Here is a 17,723-nt window from a genome sequence, read left to right on the forward strand (position 1 = left end):
TTAATAAGGCTATTATAGGAGGTTCTCAAACCATCTTGGAGACTAGAGATTATGGGACTAGATTATAGATTTATTCTAAGTAAATTGAAAAGCTCCAGGTATAGATTTATTCTAAGTAAATTGAAAAGCTCCAAGAACTGGAAGGGAGAAAGCCAATATTTACTTAGTGTCTGAGAGGAATCCTATTTTTTTTTTTTTTTTTTTTTTTTTTTTGTGGCAGTACGCAGGCCTCTCACTGTTGTGGCTTCTCCCGCTGCGGAGCACAGGCTCCGGACGCGCAGGCTCAGCGGCCATGGCTCACAGGTCCAGCGGCTCCGTGGCATGTGGGATCTTCCCGGACCGGCTCATGAACCCGTGTCCCCTGCATCGGCAGGCGGACTCTTAACCACTGCGCCACCGGGGAAGCCCCAGGAATCCTATTTTTAATCTATCTGCCAGAAAGAATTGAGAAACCAAAATCATGTAGTTTTTAACAGGAGAACCAGACCAAGAGTGATCATTTTAACTGAATGGGTGAAGAATAAGAACGATAACGTCATCATAGTGATAATCTTCACTATAGACATTGGATAGTCTTTTGACGTTAAAAGGAAGGAAGGGAGGAAAAAAGACCTAAGGGAGCAGAAGAGAGAGAAACAGACACACACAGACACCCTAATACTTCAGAGGTGGTGGAGATGAGGAGAGAGTAGACCCCACGTAGCCAGGAGAGGTGCTTGGAGCCAATATCACTCATTTATTATAAGCTCAAATCAGGTCATCTTAGTATGGTGGTGATTCATGATTTATATGAAAGTTGTACCTTTTTAAAAAGATACATCATTCGATTCTCATGGTACTCCTATGATGTAAGTGTGTGAGCTAAGATATAAATGGATTTGACTTCTATGTCTTGTGTAGCCTCTTGCTTTTTTCCCCCACCTAATATCCTGGACAGTTTGTCACATCAGTACACAAAGATTTATCTCATTCATCGTAAACACTGTAGAGTATCCCACAGCGTGGGATATACTCTGAGTGATTTAGCCACTGCTGACAATACACACTCTTGCACATAGTTTTTGGTGAAGCTGTAGTTAAATCACCAGATTATGTTCCTCAACAGAGGACAGGAAAGTGGAAGACTCCATGAACAGCTGGCACCCTTGCTCCCAAGTGGAGATTCCCCCAGAGCTGCTGTCGTGGTCAGACACTAGCAAGGTTGTGGCTCAGACTGCTGGGAGAAGCTGAAATGTCACCTGAGGACTCACCTGCTCCAGGTCCTCGGCTGACCTTTTGTTTTCTCCTGTGGGATCCTGATACGGCAACACAAAGAGCTCAGCAGCGGTGGGTAAGCCAGGGAGCACTGCCACCAAGATGTGCTGGCCCGGAACCGCGGTGGCCTGAGGGAGAGACACAGAGGCGCATGTGAGTCCTGCAGCAAAGCTGATGAAAAGGGACCAAGTGTTCAGCAGAGAGTTGGGGGGGGGAAGAAGACACAAAGGTGTGGAGGTAGGGTGGGAAAGTAGGGTCCTGGGTGCACCAGTTGGGGAGGGATGTGAGAGACACCACTGGATACAAGTCAGACTCTGAGGTCTGATCCCAGTTCCATCCCCGTGAGACCTGAAACGCTTTGCATCTCCTCCAGTTAAAAAGTGGGAATAATAGCAGTACCTGTCTTGTATAAGTAAGTGGACCTTGCCAGTGAGAAGGCCGTCACTTACTGAGCTTTATCTTCTGCCCCTCATGCCTTAACACTTTCTAACCTAGCTTCCTTCTTCCTCGAAGCATTAGAGTTATTCTCCAGACTGACCAGGCATACCTCCATCACCTAACCTAACCCCAGACCACAGCCCCCAGGCGTCTGCTGAGTTCTGCACAGCATCAGACCCTGATGACCAGCCCGTTCCAGGAAGCATTCTCAGCCCTTCACTCTGCTGTACGGAATCTTCTATTAAAATCATAGATATCACTCACTCAAGAACTTCCTCTTTCCTGAGCCCACTCTCTAGATGGTTCTAGAATCCACGGCTACAATCCTGGCTTCTCTCTCCAGCGGCCAAGTCAGAACGTCATTTGGTTGTTTTATGAGAACTTCTCATATTCACCCCGGAAATCTTCATTCTGCGCGTGGATGACGGGAGCCACTCCTTTCCCAGATACCCTAGCTGGGAGCCCTATCTCATCTCCAGCACCACACTCTCCTTTCCATGTCCTATCTAATCAGTCTCTGAGATCTCGACAAGTCACCCTCCACACGAACGATCCTATTGGTTCCTTCCTGTTTAAATGCCCCCCCGTTAATATCTCAATTCAGCCTTTACACTTTCTCCCTTCAAGTTTTACAACAGCCTTCGCATCTCCAGGGGACAGGCTACTACCTCCAGATTTATCTTCCTACAGTCCAACGCAGCTTGTGTGTCCATGTTCAAATTCATGCACAGATTTCCACTGCCAACTGGGTTAAATATATATTCAGAGCCTGCAATATGGTCCCACCTTTCCTTCCTAAACTAATTACCCACAACTCATAATGTCATCTCACGCTTAGCCAAATAGACTCATGTACAATTTCTCAGTATTCCAGCCTTTTCTTGCAAATGTTGTTGTGCATGCCATCTCCCCCAGGATGTCTTTTCTATACATTTGCTGCTAGAACATCACTTCTCCTTCATGAGCCCTCGTAAAGTTCACTTACTTCAGAGTATTTTTCATGATTTCCCAATTAGATGATTGTTGGTTGCTGAAATCTACATTTATATCTTTTTCAAAGTAGCAGGAAATTCCATTTATTGGGTCCTTACCAGGTGTCTGGCATTGTGCTAAGCAACTTCTTAATATAATGTAATGCGACACCCCACAGCGACTCTTTGGAGCAAGTGTTATTATGCCTCTCCGTACAGGTGAAGACAGATCACGGGTTGGGAGTCTTCAGGAAGCTGGCTCTGAGTTTAGTGCGTAGGGTGTTTATTAGGGGACATTCTTGGAATCAACATATCTATAGGAGCGAAGGCCAGGAAGCAGGAATGGACAGAGGGAGAAGCTGAGCTGTGATAAAGGCCAACAACAGCCTCAGAAGATCCTGTAAGGAGTGAGAATGGCCCTTCAGATTTGTCTGAGGTTGAGCTGAGTGGCCAGGCCTTTATACAACCGCGTCATTGGACATGAGCCACTGCAAAAGGGACATGACATGGGGAAGGCCGCTGAAGCCTCTGCCCACAGCACTCCCAGCTGCTAAGATAAGAGTCTTTCCCTGAATGGGGATCTGGGAGGGGCATCCCTATTTCTGCTACAGGACAGACAGTAGATGGAGAAAGTTCAACATTGGCTCAGGGTCATCTAGGTAGTGAGTGGTGTGACACTTAGTTTGGAACCTTGGTCAGACCATAATGCCTCTGTCCTGAACCAGCGCTCTCCTGCCTTCCTTCTCCTGACACTTATCACAAAACAGCTCCTATCCCGGCTGATATCACACTGTTTTACAGCCGTCCTAGTTTTTTTTTTTTTTTTTTTTTTTTTTTTTGTGGTACGCGGGCCTCTCACTGTTGTGGCCTCTCCCGTTGTGGAGCACAGGCTCCGGACGCGCAGGCTCAGTGGCCATGGCTCACGGGTCCAGCCACTCCGCGGCATGTGGGATCTTCCCGGACCGGGGCACGAACCCGTGTCTCCTGCATTGGCAAGTGGACTCTCAACCACTGCGCCACCAGGGAAGCCCCGTCCTAGATTTTAAACTCAAAGCTTATGTCTAAACCATCCTCGTTATCAACAAAACTGTTTACTGAATGACATTCAATTAAAGATTCCATTGCAAAATGTCAAAAGAAAAATCCCAACCGATGAGGAAAACGCAGTTGATTTTATATCAAATTCTGTTACAGAATGAATAGGAAGAAAACTATAAATAAGTTGACTGCCGGCTGTACCTCTTATAGAGCTTATTAGGGGACACTTGGCAATAGGGTACTTCAGAACTTAAAGAAGTGGCCAAGTGTAATTACTGATCTCAAAGATAGGGTGGGGCGCTAGGAACCAGAGCTGGCTCAGCTGCCTCTTAGGAGTGGCTAACAAAGGAGCCTTTAAAGCTCCCTCCACTCCATCACCCCTTATCCTGAGGGATGCTGAGCCAAACTGTTTGTTCTCCATTTAGCTGATTATGCTAGGCAGTGGCCTAGAAATATTAACGAGCAGCCATTTCTAGCCTACCGGACAGATGGTGGAAAGGTGGAGGCTCAGGGCATCTGATCCCTAGACAATTAATGGGAAGAGAAATCAGCCCGGAAAACATCACTGCTGAGCTAATGCCTGGTTGATAAATCACCTGGGGGTGTTGGACAGCTGCCTCGGAGATCTACAGGGACATGGATCTCTAGAACGCCGTAGACTGAAGGAGGTGAGCTGTGGGTTCACTGAAGGGTGTAAGTCATCTCTCTTGGACAGCAGAGGAGAGAAACCAGTTGTCACACCAGGGACAAACAGCTCCAAAGGCAAAAGGGCCTGTTCCAGTTGGGCCTGTGGTCTGGTAGCTGCAGCCCCTGGTGGCCATAATGTTTAGCCACCGATAACATCATGGATGCTGAGAGTCATTAAGAAAGATAAAGGTGAGATGGCATTTACCCAGAGGCACAGAAGATAACTCTTCTCCACCCCACTATTCCATTATTCCTGTCTCTCTATGTAACAAGACAAAGGATAGCAGCAGAGTGGAGTGGTAATCAAGATTCAAACCTTGATGGTCCGACTCCAGAGCCTAATTTTAAACTATACAGCATTGGGCAAGTTATCTGCCTCTAAATTCAGTTTTCTCACTTGTAAAGTGGGAATAATTATTCTATGTACATCATAAGCTAGGGGGTTTGTGATTAAATGTGTTTAAAAATGCAAAACACTGAGAAGAGTTTCTGGAATATTGTAAGTGCTAAATAAATATCAACAAAGATAATGGTATGAATACGGAGAAGGCCAGCTCTTTGCCAAGAGGCTGGATGCGAGATCTGTTTTCTGAGCAGGGGTTACCTGAATGCCTTTGTCTCTCCTTATCCCTTTGGGTCATGGGACAGCATGTGTTGGGTGCGGGAAAGAATGTATAACTAATCCTAAATTGACTTTTCTTTCGCGCTAAGAATAGACTTTAGGGAAAAGTCATCTCTGATTTTCTGGGTTTGTGCAACAAATCCAAGCAGCTCCGCGAGCAGATATCCCATTCCTCTGACTGTTCATGGAAGTGGAGTATGCAGGGGGGAATGTGCCTATAAGAGGGTGTCCTGTCAAACTGTAGGTGACCTTTGCCCAGAGAGGGATGAACCACACCACCTTGTTACTCTCCCAGGAACTGGATGGGGCTGTGCTTCACGTGTGAAAACCCAGACACGGGGTTCACATCCTTCACTTCAGTTTTGTAGCTCTGTCACTTATTAGCTGTGAGGCTTTAGACAAGTTATTTAACTTCTCTGAACCTCAACTGCCTAATCTGCAAATGAAGACAATAATACTTTCTCTTTTTTTAAGCATCTTTTAGGCCCCCCCCCCTTTTTTTTTTGGCCGTGCTGCATGGCTTGCAGGATCTCAGTTCCCCAACCAGGAAACGAACCTGGGCCATGTAAGTGAAAGCGCTGAATCCTAACCATCAGACGGCCAGGGAACTCCCAATAATACTTTCCTCTTCGGGCTGTCGTGGAAGAGAAATGCCGTTAAAAGAATTGGGACATAGTAAGATGACTACCCTCCTGTGCTGAGTGTTCATTGTGCTGTTGTGCTGGACATTCGTGAAGCTGGAACCCAGGCTGCTCTTACCAATTGTATCCATGCTGTGCCAGTACGATGCCCAGGAGCTGACTTTTACATGTACCAATGGCTAATCATGAACTCTGCCACGTGACTATCACATATTTCCAGGGTCGTCGTCTCTAAGCAGAACAAGCGTTTCACAAGGGGTAAGGACCCCCTGATTACTCAATTTCATTTCCCCCCATAGCACCTGTAACGTGTCTGCACATATGGGGCTCAGCTTTGCAGGTATCAGACAGATGATACCCACTTGCCCTGGCCTCCGGCTCTTTCCTGCCATTTATTTGAGCAAGGGTCCCCTCTCCATGAAGCTCGGTAAAGACAGAGAGGAAAGGGGTCTGGGCCAGAGGAGCTGTTTGCCCTCACCTCCACCAGGGACTTTTTGATGACTCGGCTGATGTCTCTCCTCCACTCAGGGATGTCCGGGTTGTAGTCGTCCAGGTTTGGAGAAAAGGACAGGCGAAGAGATCGGAATTCCTCTGGAAATACAACAGTAGGGGGATTACTATAAGTCAGATAGGTCTCTCAAGAAGCCTGTTGTACTTTATATTTTATGCAAAGCCCTAATGGAGGGTCCTTTTCCTTCATACTCAACAGAGAGACCTTACTACAAGGCAAGTTCAATATCCCATCCCTCTTACCTCTCGGCTCCTTTTCCAGACCAAAGCCCTGGTCTGTGGCCCATGCTTAGCTCCACAGCCTTGTGCATTGTTCCCAGTTCTAGCCCCGGCACTCCTGGACACTGTGCACACCTGAAGTGCCCTGACAGCATCGCAGGTTTATGTCTCTGGGCCTTTTTGCACACACTGCCCCTTGCCTAGAATGCCCCATCCTTCTCACCTTCTATGCACACAACATTCAAGCTCTAGTTCAAGCATTTACTGACTGAATAACCTCCCCCACCATATTTTGATCTTCTTTCTTCTGGTACAGCTGTGTTGGGCACATACCTTCATTATCATTACATCATAATAATTATTATACGATTACATAATTATAGCCATCATTGTAGTCATTCTACTGCTAAATTCTGTTGGCATGGAAGTTTCATTTAAAGGAATTTTCAGGTCTTTAATTCAAGGGTTTTGTTAGTTGGCACAGTAGTCCCTGAGTTAACCTTGGGCATCCAGGAAGTAGATGGAATTATAAAAGCAAGGATTTTGTGCAGAAATAAAAGAATTCTCTTGTCTGTAAGAGAACATGGGGAGGGAGTCAGAGGAGCCTGAAGCACCGCCAGACCGTGATGCATACATGACACTTAGTGCAAGAGCGGGAGGAAGGTTCAGCGAGGCTGATGGGAAGTCCACGAGCCAAAGTCAGCCAGAGGAGCCCCACGTCCCAGGAGTGGGTTCGCCCTAGTATTCCTGCCGCACTCAGTCACTGGCTGGCTGGCATGGCCTTGGCCCTAGCACGATGATGAGTTTCAGAGCACAGCCCTGGGGAGTCTTAGCACATAGTATACTCAGATCACATCGCTCCCCTGAAATCTGCTGGAGGCTCCACATTGTATTTTGAATAAGATTCAGATCATATCATGGCCTTCATAGTCTCACACAATCCAGTGCCGACCTTCCCTCCTGTCTTATGTCCCTTAGGCTGCCCTGCACTCCACGACCCCGTCCTTCCCTGTGTTCCTCAATATGCCGTGTTCCTTCCCATGTTAGCACACTTCCAAGTCCCAGATGACAGCCTTCTCGGCTCCTTTTCAGCCTCCAGTCTCTCCTGGGAAAAACCCCTCCCACCAGCAACCTCAGGTATCCTCCCTTTCACCAACTCTAACACCTTTCACCATATGACCCTATTTGTCTTCTTTATTCTTGCCTTTAAAATTATTTTGTTTTGGGGGGTAAGCAGGGGAGGGACAAATTGGGAGACTGGGATTGACCTACACAAACTACTATATATACAATAGATAACTAATAAGGACCTACTGTCTGGCACAGGGAACTTTACTCAATATTCTATAATGACCTATATGGGAAAAGAATCTAAAAAAGAGTGGAGATATATATATATATATATATATATATATATATATATATATATATAAAACTGATTCACTTTGCTGTACACCTGAAACTAACACAACACTGTAAATCAACTATACTCCAATAAAAATACAAATAAATAAATAATTTGGTTTTTTTACTGTCTGTCTCCCACAAAAGAATATTAGTTCAATGAGGATGGGGACACTGTGTTCCTGGCCCTTTGGGACAGTGCCCAGTTCATGTTAGATCTTCAATGACTAGGAGTCATTTAATTAATAAGTTTGTTGAATAAATAAATGCATAAATATCAGTGGAGGCTCTCTGTAATTTATGCGTTTTATTATTCAACAAACATTTCTTTCTTGTTTTAGGCATGTTCTGGTGTTTCACGAGGGGCTTAGCAACATCAGCAATGCCAATGACACGTTCAGGAAACACAAAAACCCACTCGTGCGTTTCCTAACACTGCTAAAGATTTATTAGGCGCAGGCACTGAAGACTCTTACATGATCAGGCCTGTACTTATGGCAGCCAGCTTATTCCAAACATGTATTTCTCGAAGTTTGACTATTTTATGAGTCACTGGCCACCTAGGTGAATATCCCATTTCAGTTCTGATGGAGAAGAATGAAACGCATACAAATTAGTAGTACGGTAAATGGCAGCCCAAGGAATCACCCACTGAGTCCTAACTTTGAAGACGTATGTGTATGTCATTTTCACTTTCCCCAAACCTCTTAACCAAACTGTGGAGATCTCATCTCAAAAGAAGATGTTTATCTTAATAAAAAGACACAAATGAGAAAAATGGTGCAGCTCCCTTTGTAATTCCTTAGCATGCTAAACAGCAGTGCAGAGAAATGTTATGCCCAAGTTTATTCAACAAATAGGGGATGCGTATGGGAGGACTGAAAAGGGTAAACACCAGTAACATATGTATTTTTTGCAGCTGCTGAGAGATGAATTCTATACGATTACATATTATTTTTTGTATTTAAAGGCAAACCTGAGCCCTGAAGCAAATTAAGGAAAACCATGCAAACTAAATTTTCTTGTCTCCAGTCTCTTGTGTGGCTTTGGGCAGACAATCTTTCCTCTGTCGACTTCCCAAATATGATACCTCCTTCAGTCTGACCATAATGGTCTTAACTTTCCCTCAGCTTAATTAAACTTTAGACAGGTTTCTTCGGGACTTCAGGCTCTGACCTCCCTTTTCTCAGAGTGTCTACTTTAGAAACTTGCAATTATAAATTCTTCCTCTGCACCTTTGAGATTTAAATCTTCTGCAATCCAGGAATGCCTTTCTCAAGGACCTGGAAGCCATCTCTGAAATGGACATACAGATTGCCAACAAACACATGAAAAGATGCTCAACATCACTAATTATCAGAGAAATGCAAATCAAAACCACAATGAGGTATCACCTCACACTGGTCAGAATGACCATCATCAAAAAATCTACAGACAATAAATGCTGCAGAGGGTATGGAGAAAAGGGAACCCTCCTGCACTGTTGGTGGGAATGTAAATTAATTCAGCCACTATGGAGAACAGTATGGAGACTCCTTAAAAAACTAAAAATAGAACTACCATATGACCCAGCAATCCCACTACTGGGCATATACCCTGAGAAAACTATAACTCTAAAAGATAGGGGCTTCCCTGGTGGCGCAGTGGTTGAGAGTCCGCCTGCTGATGCAGGGGACACGGGTTCGTGCCCCGGTCCGGGAAGATCCCACATGCCGCGGAGTGGCTGGGCCCGTGAGCCATGGCCGCTGAGCCTGCGCGTCTGGAGCCTGTGCTCCGCAACGGGAGAGGCCACAACAGTGACAGGCCCGCGTACCGCAAAAAAAAAAAAAAAGATACATGTACCACAATGTTCATTGCAGCACTATTTACAATCGCCAGGACGTGGAAGCAACCTAAATGTCCATCGACAGATGAACCAACAAAGAAGATGTGGAATATTACTCAGCCATAAAAAGGAACGAAATTCAGTTATTTGTAATGAGGTGGATGGACCTAGAGTCTGTCATGCCGAGTGAAGAGTCAGAAAGAGAAAAACAAATACCGGATGCTAATGCACATATGTGGAATCTAAAAATACAGTACTAATGAACCTTTATTCCTACAGGGCAGGAATAAAGATGCAGATGTAGAGAAGGGACTTGAGGACACAGGGTGGGAAGGGGAAGCTGGGACGAAGTGAGAGAGTAGCATTGACATCTATATACACTACCAAATATAAAATGGATGGCCAGTGGGAAGTTGCTGCATAGCACAGGGAGATCAGCTCGATGCTTTGTGACCACCTAGAGGGGTGGGATAGGGAGGGTGGGAGGGACACGTAAGAGGGAGGGGATATGGGGATCTATGTATACGTATAGCTGATTCACTTTGTTGTACTACAGAAACTAACACAACACTGTAAAGCAATTATACTCCAATAAAGATATATATATATATATATATATATATATATATATATATATATATATAGAAAGGAAGAAAGGAAAGATAGCACCCCTGCCTCTGGGAGGGTAGGAGCCTAAATTCCCTAAGCACCAATTAGCAAACACCTGTGGCTTAACCACACTGACAATCCCCTCCCCGCAGAGTCCTTTAGCTTATCCCAGAGTTTAAAACTATTCCTGCCATTTGTTTCTGTTGAATTCAATCTTGCCTGTTTAACACCCTGTGATGCAATTTTCCTTTAATAGGTCATGCCTGTCCTTAGAATTTTCTAGTTATATATATGAAACTCTGTACAACCCACCTGACTGAAGATGAATTAAGATGTTGGATGGCTCAGGAATTTGGTTAGAGGAGGGAGAGACCACTCTCCCTGCTCAAACTTTTAGTTAAGAAATGCTTTTTAATGAAGAGAACCCATATGATGGAGAATGACCCACTCTCGATGATGCCTTTAGAAGGATTTTAGGAAGAGGAAGAACTAAGCATAGCAAGGGATAGAAGATTTCCATGAAACTTGATTCAGAATTATACTTATCAGATTATTCAGATTATACTTATCTCCATATTTTGTCACTTGTATAACAGGGATAATCATAGCATATTTCTCATAAGTCTGTTCAGAGGATTCAATAAAACAGATCATATATATCAAATGCTTAGAACAGATGCTGATAAAGGATCCATCAACATTAATTTCTACCACTACCATCATCATCATTATTATTATTATTAGATCTGTTACTGAATAGCAGAATGACTTTAAGCCAGTAGTTTCCCATTTTGGGGCCACAATTTCCTAACTGTGAAATAATGGATTGGACTAGGTAAGTCCAAAGACCTTCTAGATTTAAAGTTCTGTCTGTGGTTCTAATGAGGAGATAGCTGTTGGACTAATGGGTCAGTGTCCATCAGTGACACTGGTGAAATCCAGGAGGGAGAGAGGAAAGAAAGCATCCGATGGAAAAGACATGAGAGCCAATCACGTAGGGTAATTTTGGAGCATGAGCCCTGGGTCTAGAAGGGGTGGGCTAGAAGCTCAGCTCCACCACTTACTAGCTGGGGCAAGTTATTTACCTCTCTGAAAAAAATGAGAGTCATAATATTGGCTACCCTGCACTACGATTGTTAGGAGAATTAAATGCATTTCCAGAGCATAGAAAGGAGATGGAGAGGAAAGAGAAACAAAAGCTCTCCTCCATTAGGGCCACCTGGCTAAGAGGTCGCCTCACTGATGGGACCTTGTAGGAAAACCACAGCCCTGGTTTACTTTCACTTAACTGCTGGGGCTTATCAAGTCTCTTCAGGAAGGGGAGAGGGAGGAAACATTATATAATCTAACAGGCAGCCATGCAAGAGGAAGAGTGTCCTCAGACATATTCAAAGCTGCTTACCAATTACTTTCTGAATTTGAAGGTCAAGTTAGCAAGATGAGAAACGAAAAACAGAACCTGCATCAGAATCAATTAATTCTGGAACTGGAACAATTGATATTGTTCGGACCACGAGCTAGTGTGTCTTTGTCTCTGTCTCTCCATCCCTCTCAACCTCTATCTCACCTTCCCTCCCTCCCTCCCTTGAGCCTCTCTCTTGCCCTCTCTCTGCACAGCATTTATTTCCCTATCTATCTCCTTTTAAATTCTTGCTTTTTAAATTTTAATTTTCCGGGATGCATTAGTACCGCTTTCATATTAACAATAAAAGTTCATATTTTTACCATCTACTAAAGCACTTAGTGCAGATCCATCTGACTATCTTTCCATGCAGAAAAAAATTACCAAAATGAGATCAATTTGTATAAACTGTTTTCCACCAAGGTTTCCACCTTTCCATTTCAGTAAATTTTCATTCCACGTAACACCTTGACCACATTCAATTTCCCCAATTGATTACCACATTGTTCTGTACAGCTGTTTGTTCAAACTAATATCTAGTCTACAATGATGCACATGTGCTTGTTATGACCCTTTCTTCACTTTTAGACTAGCAGAGTGTTTTATAAATGATACATATTTGCAGAAGAGCTTTTCAGAGCATTTAGACATTGGCAGATTCTTCTTAATGATCAAGACTCTTGAAGTTGAACTTTAAAAATAAAAGCCTCAATATTAACCACTTTTTTTTTAATAATAGGTTTTAGCTCTTTGAATACCATCAAAATACCAAATGGAATGAATCAGCCTTACACATAATGAAACTCACTCTTCTCTACTTAAGGTAGGTGGGCGTACAGTCGTTCTATGAGCACCAAAGCCAGTTTGAAAAAAAAAGCAATAAACCCTCTTGCGGTTTTGTGACCACTATGTTGCTGGTGAATCGTATCTTCCCCAGAGGAGGAGATGAGACTTGACTCAGCTCTTTCTCAACCACTACCCTCTGTTCCCTGGGAAGATTCATAAGCCAGGATGGCTTCCGGCACCAAGGTACCAAACCACCTCATCTGAGGGATGGATGAGGGCAGTGATGGATCAGCAGATGGACCACTCACCGTATACTGCGATGGTCTTCGTGTCCTGCAGGATGGCATTCCCAGCTGAGACTTGCACTGTGATGGTGTTCATCCCTTCGGAAGTAAACTTGAATGATATGCTTCCCTCCAAGGTGATCAGGGGCTAAAACAAATGAGGCCACAGGGTGAAGGGACAGCTGTTCAATTACAGATGAGATAGGCACCAGCTCTGAGCCACTGACAAGCTCTTTAAATCAGCGGAAGCTCTTTCTGGGGCATCCCCGTGTGACTGACTCCACCTATGCCTCCCCATCACCTCAAGTTCAGGCCAGAAAGGGACTATTAGAGACATGATGCCAAGAAACTCTATTCATTCTTTGTGAATTTGACACCTCCTTTCTGCTAACATCCTGATTCAGGGCTGGGGAGATCCACGGGTCTTGCTTGCTGGTGGGACGTATCTCTCTTTGTTGATAACCTACTTGTATCAAGCAAATCCCTTAATCTGAGGCAATATTAAAGAGGGAGCTCATATTAATCCAGATTTAAGCAGTAGTCACTGAAAGTCTACAAGGTGCCAGTGCTCCTCTAAAGGGTATACTATGTATATAAAATTACAGTGGAACACAGCAACTATGGACACCAAACTACACTAGTTAGACAGGTGTGGCCCTGTGTGGCTCGGCTTCCTCTGAGAAGCCCTATAAGCAGTTTCCTGGAAGGAGCTGCTATGGAAACATGTACTAATTGGACAGTGGTTTGAGGACTCAAAAAAGAAAAAGAAAGACCTGGAGCAGTGCCTGTAATGCAATTAGATACCAGGTCCTAGAGGAAAAAGATTATTAGCCTACTGACCTCCCTCGACTAACTCCCCACAAACATTTCATTCCTGTCTTTCCTTAATTAATTTACAAATCAAAATTCATTTAACTCCCTGTGTAGCAGAGGGTAGACTAAAGCTCAGCATAAAAATTCTACTTGAGTCTGGGCTCTATGTCCAATGCAACGCAACTCCAGGCAGTTTCAGAACATAGGCAAGGGGGAAAACACATGCGCAGAGTCTGAAAGTTCTTAACATGCAAGCTATGGATGGAAGATTGGAGTGAACTTACCCACCACCTCCAGAGGTGGTGAAAAAGCAGTGACTCAAGGGGCCATGTATATGGTTGAAAGAAGTTGGAAACTTCTGTCTGAGGAAAGGAAAACCCTTAGAAATCTGAGCCACGTGGCTGACAGGGTCTTGGTGCTCTGGCCGGGTGTCAGGCCTGGGCCTCTGAGGTGGGAGAGCCGAGTTCAGGACACTGGACCACCAGAGATCTCCTGGCTCCATGTAACATCAACTGGCAACAGTTCTCCAAGAGATCTCCGCCTCACTGCTAAGACCCAGCTCCACTCAATGACCAGTAAGCTACAGTGCTGTACACCCCATGCTAAACAACTAGCAAGACAGAAACACAACCCCATCCATTAGCAGAGAGGCTGTCTAAAACCATACTAAGTTCACAGACACCCCAAAACACACCACCAGATGCAGTCCTGCCCATCAGAAAGACACGATCCAGCCTCATCCACCACAACACAGGCACCAGTCCCTTCCACCAGGAAGCCTACACAACCCACTGAACCAACCTTAGCCACTGGGGGCAGACACCAAAAACAACGGGAAAAATGAACCTGCCTCCTGAGAAAAGGAGACCCCAAACACAGTAAGTTAAGCAAAATGAATAAACAGAAAAACGCAGCAGATAAAGGAGCAAAGTAAAAACCCACTAGAACAAACAAATGAAGAGGAAATAGGCAGTCTACCTGAAAAAGAAGTCAGAGTAATGATAGTAAACATGATCCAAAATCTTGGAAAAGAATGGAGAAAATAAAAGAAACATTTAACAAGGACCAAGAAGAACTAAAGAGCAAACAAACAATGATGAACAGCACAATAAATGAAATTAAAAATTGTCTAGAAGGAATCAATAGCAGAATAACTGATAAGTGACCTGGAGGATAAAATCATGGAAATAACTACTGCAGAGTAGAATAAAGAAAAAGAATGAAAAGATTGAGGACAGTCTCAGAGACCTCTGGGACAACATTAAATGCACCAACATTCGAATTATAGGGGTCCCAGAAGAAGAAGAGAAAAAAAAGGGTATGAGAAAATATTTGAAGAGATTATAGTCGAAAACTTCCCTAATATGGGAAAGGAAATAGTCGATCAAGTCCAGGAAGTACAAAGAGTCCCATACATGATAAATCCAAGGAGAAACATGCCAAGACACATATTAATCAAACTATCAAAAATTAAATACAAAGAAAAAATACTGAAAGCAGCAAGGGAAAAGCAACATATAACATACAAGGGAATCACCATAAGGTTAACAGCTGACCTTTCAGTAGAAACTCCGCAAGCCAGAAGGGAGTGGCAGGACATATTTAAAGTGATAAAAGGGAAAAACCTAAAAACAACATTACTCTACCCAGCAAGGATGTCACTCAGACTTGAGAGAGAAATTAAAACCTTTACAGACAAGCACAAGCTAAGAGAATTCAGCACCATCAAACCAGCTTCACAACATATACTAAAGGAACTTCTATAGGCAGGAAACACAAGAGAAAGAAAAGACCTCCAATAACAAACCCAAAACAATTAAGAAAATGGTTATAGGAACATACACATCGATAATTACCTTAAATGTAAATGGATTAAATGTTCCAACCAAAAGACATAGACTGGCTGAATGGGACCCGAAAACAGGACCCAAATATATGCTGTCCACAAGAGACCCCCTTCAGACCTAGGGACACATACAGACTGAAAGTGAGGGGTTGGAAAAAGATATTCCATGCAAATGGAAATCAAAAAAAGCTGCAGTAGCAATTCTTACATCAGACAAAATAGACTTTAAAATAAAGACTATTACAAGAGACAAAGAAGAACACGACATAATGATCAAGGGAGCAATCCAAGAAGAAGATATAACAATTGTAAATATTTATGTACCCAACATCGGAGCACCCCAGTATATAGGGCAAATGCTAAGAGCCACAAAAGGGGAAATCGACAGTAACACAACAATAGTAGGGGACTTTAACACCCCACTTTCACCAATGGACAGATCATCCAAATGAAAATAAATAAGGAAACACAAGCTTTAAATGATACTTTAAACAAGATGGACTTAATTGATATTTATAGGACATTCCATCCAAAAACAACAGAATACACTTTCTTCTCAAGTGCTCATGGAAAATTCTCCAGGATAGATCATATCTCAGGTCACAAATCAAGCCTTGATAAATTTAAGAAAATTGAAATTGCATCAAGTATCTTTTCTGACCACAACGCTATGAGACTAGATATCAATTACAGGAAAAAATCTGTAAAAAGTACAAACACACGTAGGCTAAACAATAAACTACTAAATAACCAAGAGAGCACTGAAGAAATCAAAGAAGAAATAAAAAAATACCTAGAAACAAATGACAATGAAAACATGATGACCCAAAACCTATGGGATGCAGCAAAAGCAGTTCTAAGAGGGAAGTTTGTAGCAGTACAAGCCTACCTCAAGAAACAAGAAACATTTCTAATAAACTACCTAACCTTACACCTAAAGCAATTAGAGAAAGGATATCAAAAATACCCCAAAGTTAGCAGAAGGAAAGAAATCATAAATATCAGATCAGAAATAAATGAAAAAGCAATGAAGGAAATGATAGCAAAGATCAATTAAACTAAAAGCTGGTTCTTTGAGAAGATAAACAAAATCAATAAACCATTAGCCAGACTCATCAAGAAAAAAAGGGAGAAGACTCAAGTCAATAGAATTAGAAATGAAAAAGGAGAAGTAAAAACTGACACTGCAGAAAAACAAAGGATCGTGAGAGATTACTACAAGCAACTCTATGCCAATAAAATGGACAACCTGGAAGAAATGGACCAATTCTTAGAAAAGTACAACCTTCCGAGACTGAGCCAGGAAGAAATAGAAAATATAAACAGACCAATCCCAAGCACTGAAATTGACACTGTGATTAAAAATCGTCCAAAAATCAAAAGCCAGGGACCAGATGTATTCACAGGCAAATTCTGTCTAACATTTAGAGAAGAGCTAACGCCTATCCTTCTCAAAATCTTCCAAAATATAGCAGAGGGAGTAACACTCCCAAACTCATTCTACAAGGCCACCATCACCCTGATGCCAAAACCAAACAAAGATGTTACCAAAAAAGGAAAATAGAGGCCAATATCACTGATGAACATAGATGCAAAAATTCTCAACAAAATACTAGCAAACAGAATCCAAGAGCACATTAAAAGGATCATACACCATGATCAAGTGGGGTTTATTCCAGGAATGCAAGGAATCTTCGATATACACAAATCAATCAATATGATACCCCATATTAACAAATTGAAGGATAAAAACCATATGATCATCTCAACAGAGGCAGAAAAAGCTTTTGACAAAATTCAACACCAATTTATGATAAAAACTCTCCAGAAAGTAAGCATAGAGGGAACTTACCTCAACATAATAGAGGCCATATATTACAAACCCACAGCCAACATCATTCTCAATGGTGAAAAGCTGAAAACATTTCCACTAAGACGAGGAACAAGACAAGGGTGCCCACTCTCACCACTATTATTCAACAGCAATCAGAGAAAAGAAATAAAAGGAATCCAAATCAGAAAAGAAGACATAAAACTGTCACTGTTTGCAGATGACATGATACTATACATTGAGAATCCTAAAGATGCTGCCAGAAAACTACTAGAGCTAATCAATGAATTTGGTAAAGTAGCAGCATACAAAATAAATGCACAGAAATCTCTTGCATTCCTGTACACTAATGATGAGAAATCTGAAAGAGAAATTAAGGAAACACTCCCGTTTACCACTGTAACAAAAAGAACAAAATACCTAGGAATAAACCTACCTAAGGAGACGAAAGACCTGTATGCAGAAAACTGTAAGACACTGATGAAAGAAATTATAGATGACAGAACAGATGGAGAGATGTACCATGTTCTTGGATTGGAAGAA

At 42.8% G+C, this 17,723-nt stretch overlaps 1 protein-coding gene across 5 annotated transcripts in view; it reads right to left on the reverse strand.

Moving 5' to 3' along the window:
* Positions 1-17,723, reverse strand: part of SORCS1 (sortilin related VPS10 domain containing receptor 1) — a 575,069-nt gene that overhangs the window by 28,944 nt on the left and 528,402 nt on the right. For all 5 annotated transcript variants that reach the window (XM_032609239.1, XM_032609238.1, XM_032609234.1 and 2 more), the window contains exons 21-23: positions 12,715-12,838; positions 6,130-6,242; positions 1,251-1,382 (exon numbers count right to left, since the gene is read on the reverse strand). In XM_032609239.1, the coding sequence (XP_032465130.1) occupies positions 1,251-1,382; positions 6,130-6,242; positions 12,715-12,838 (369 nt within the window). The remainder of the gene's footprint in view (positions 1-1,250; positions 1,383-6,129; positions 6,243-12,714; positions 12,839-17,723) is intronic.

The sequence above is a fragment of the Phocoena sinus genome, chromosome 16 (assembly GCF_008692025.1).
Source record: "Phocoena sinus isolate mPhoSin1 chromosome 16, mPhoSin1.pri, whole genome shotgun sequence".
Taxonomy (NCBI): Eukaryota; Metazoa; Chordata; class Mammalia; order Artiodactyla; family Phocoenidae; genus Phocoena; species Phocoena sinus.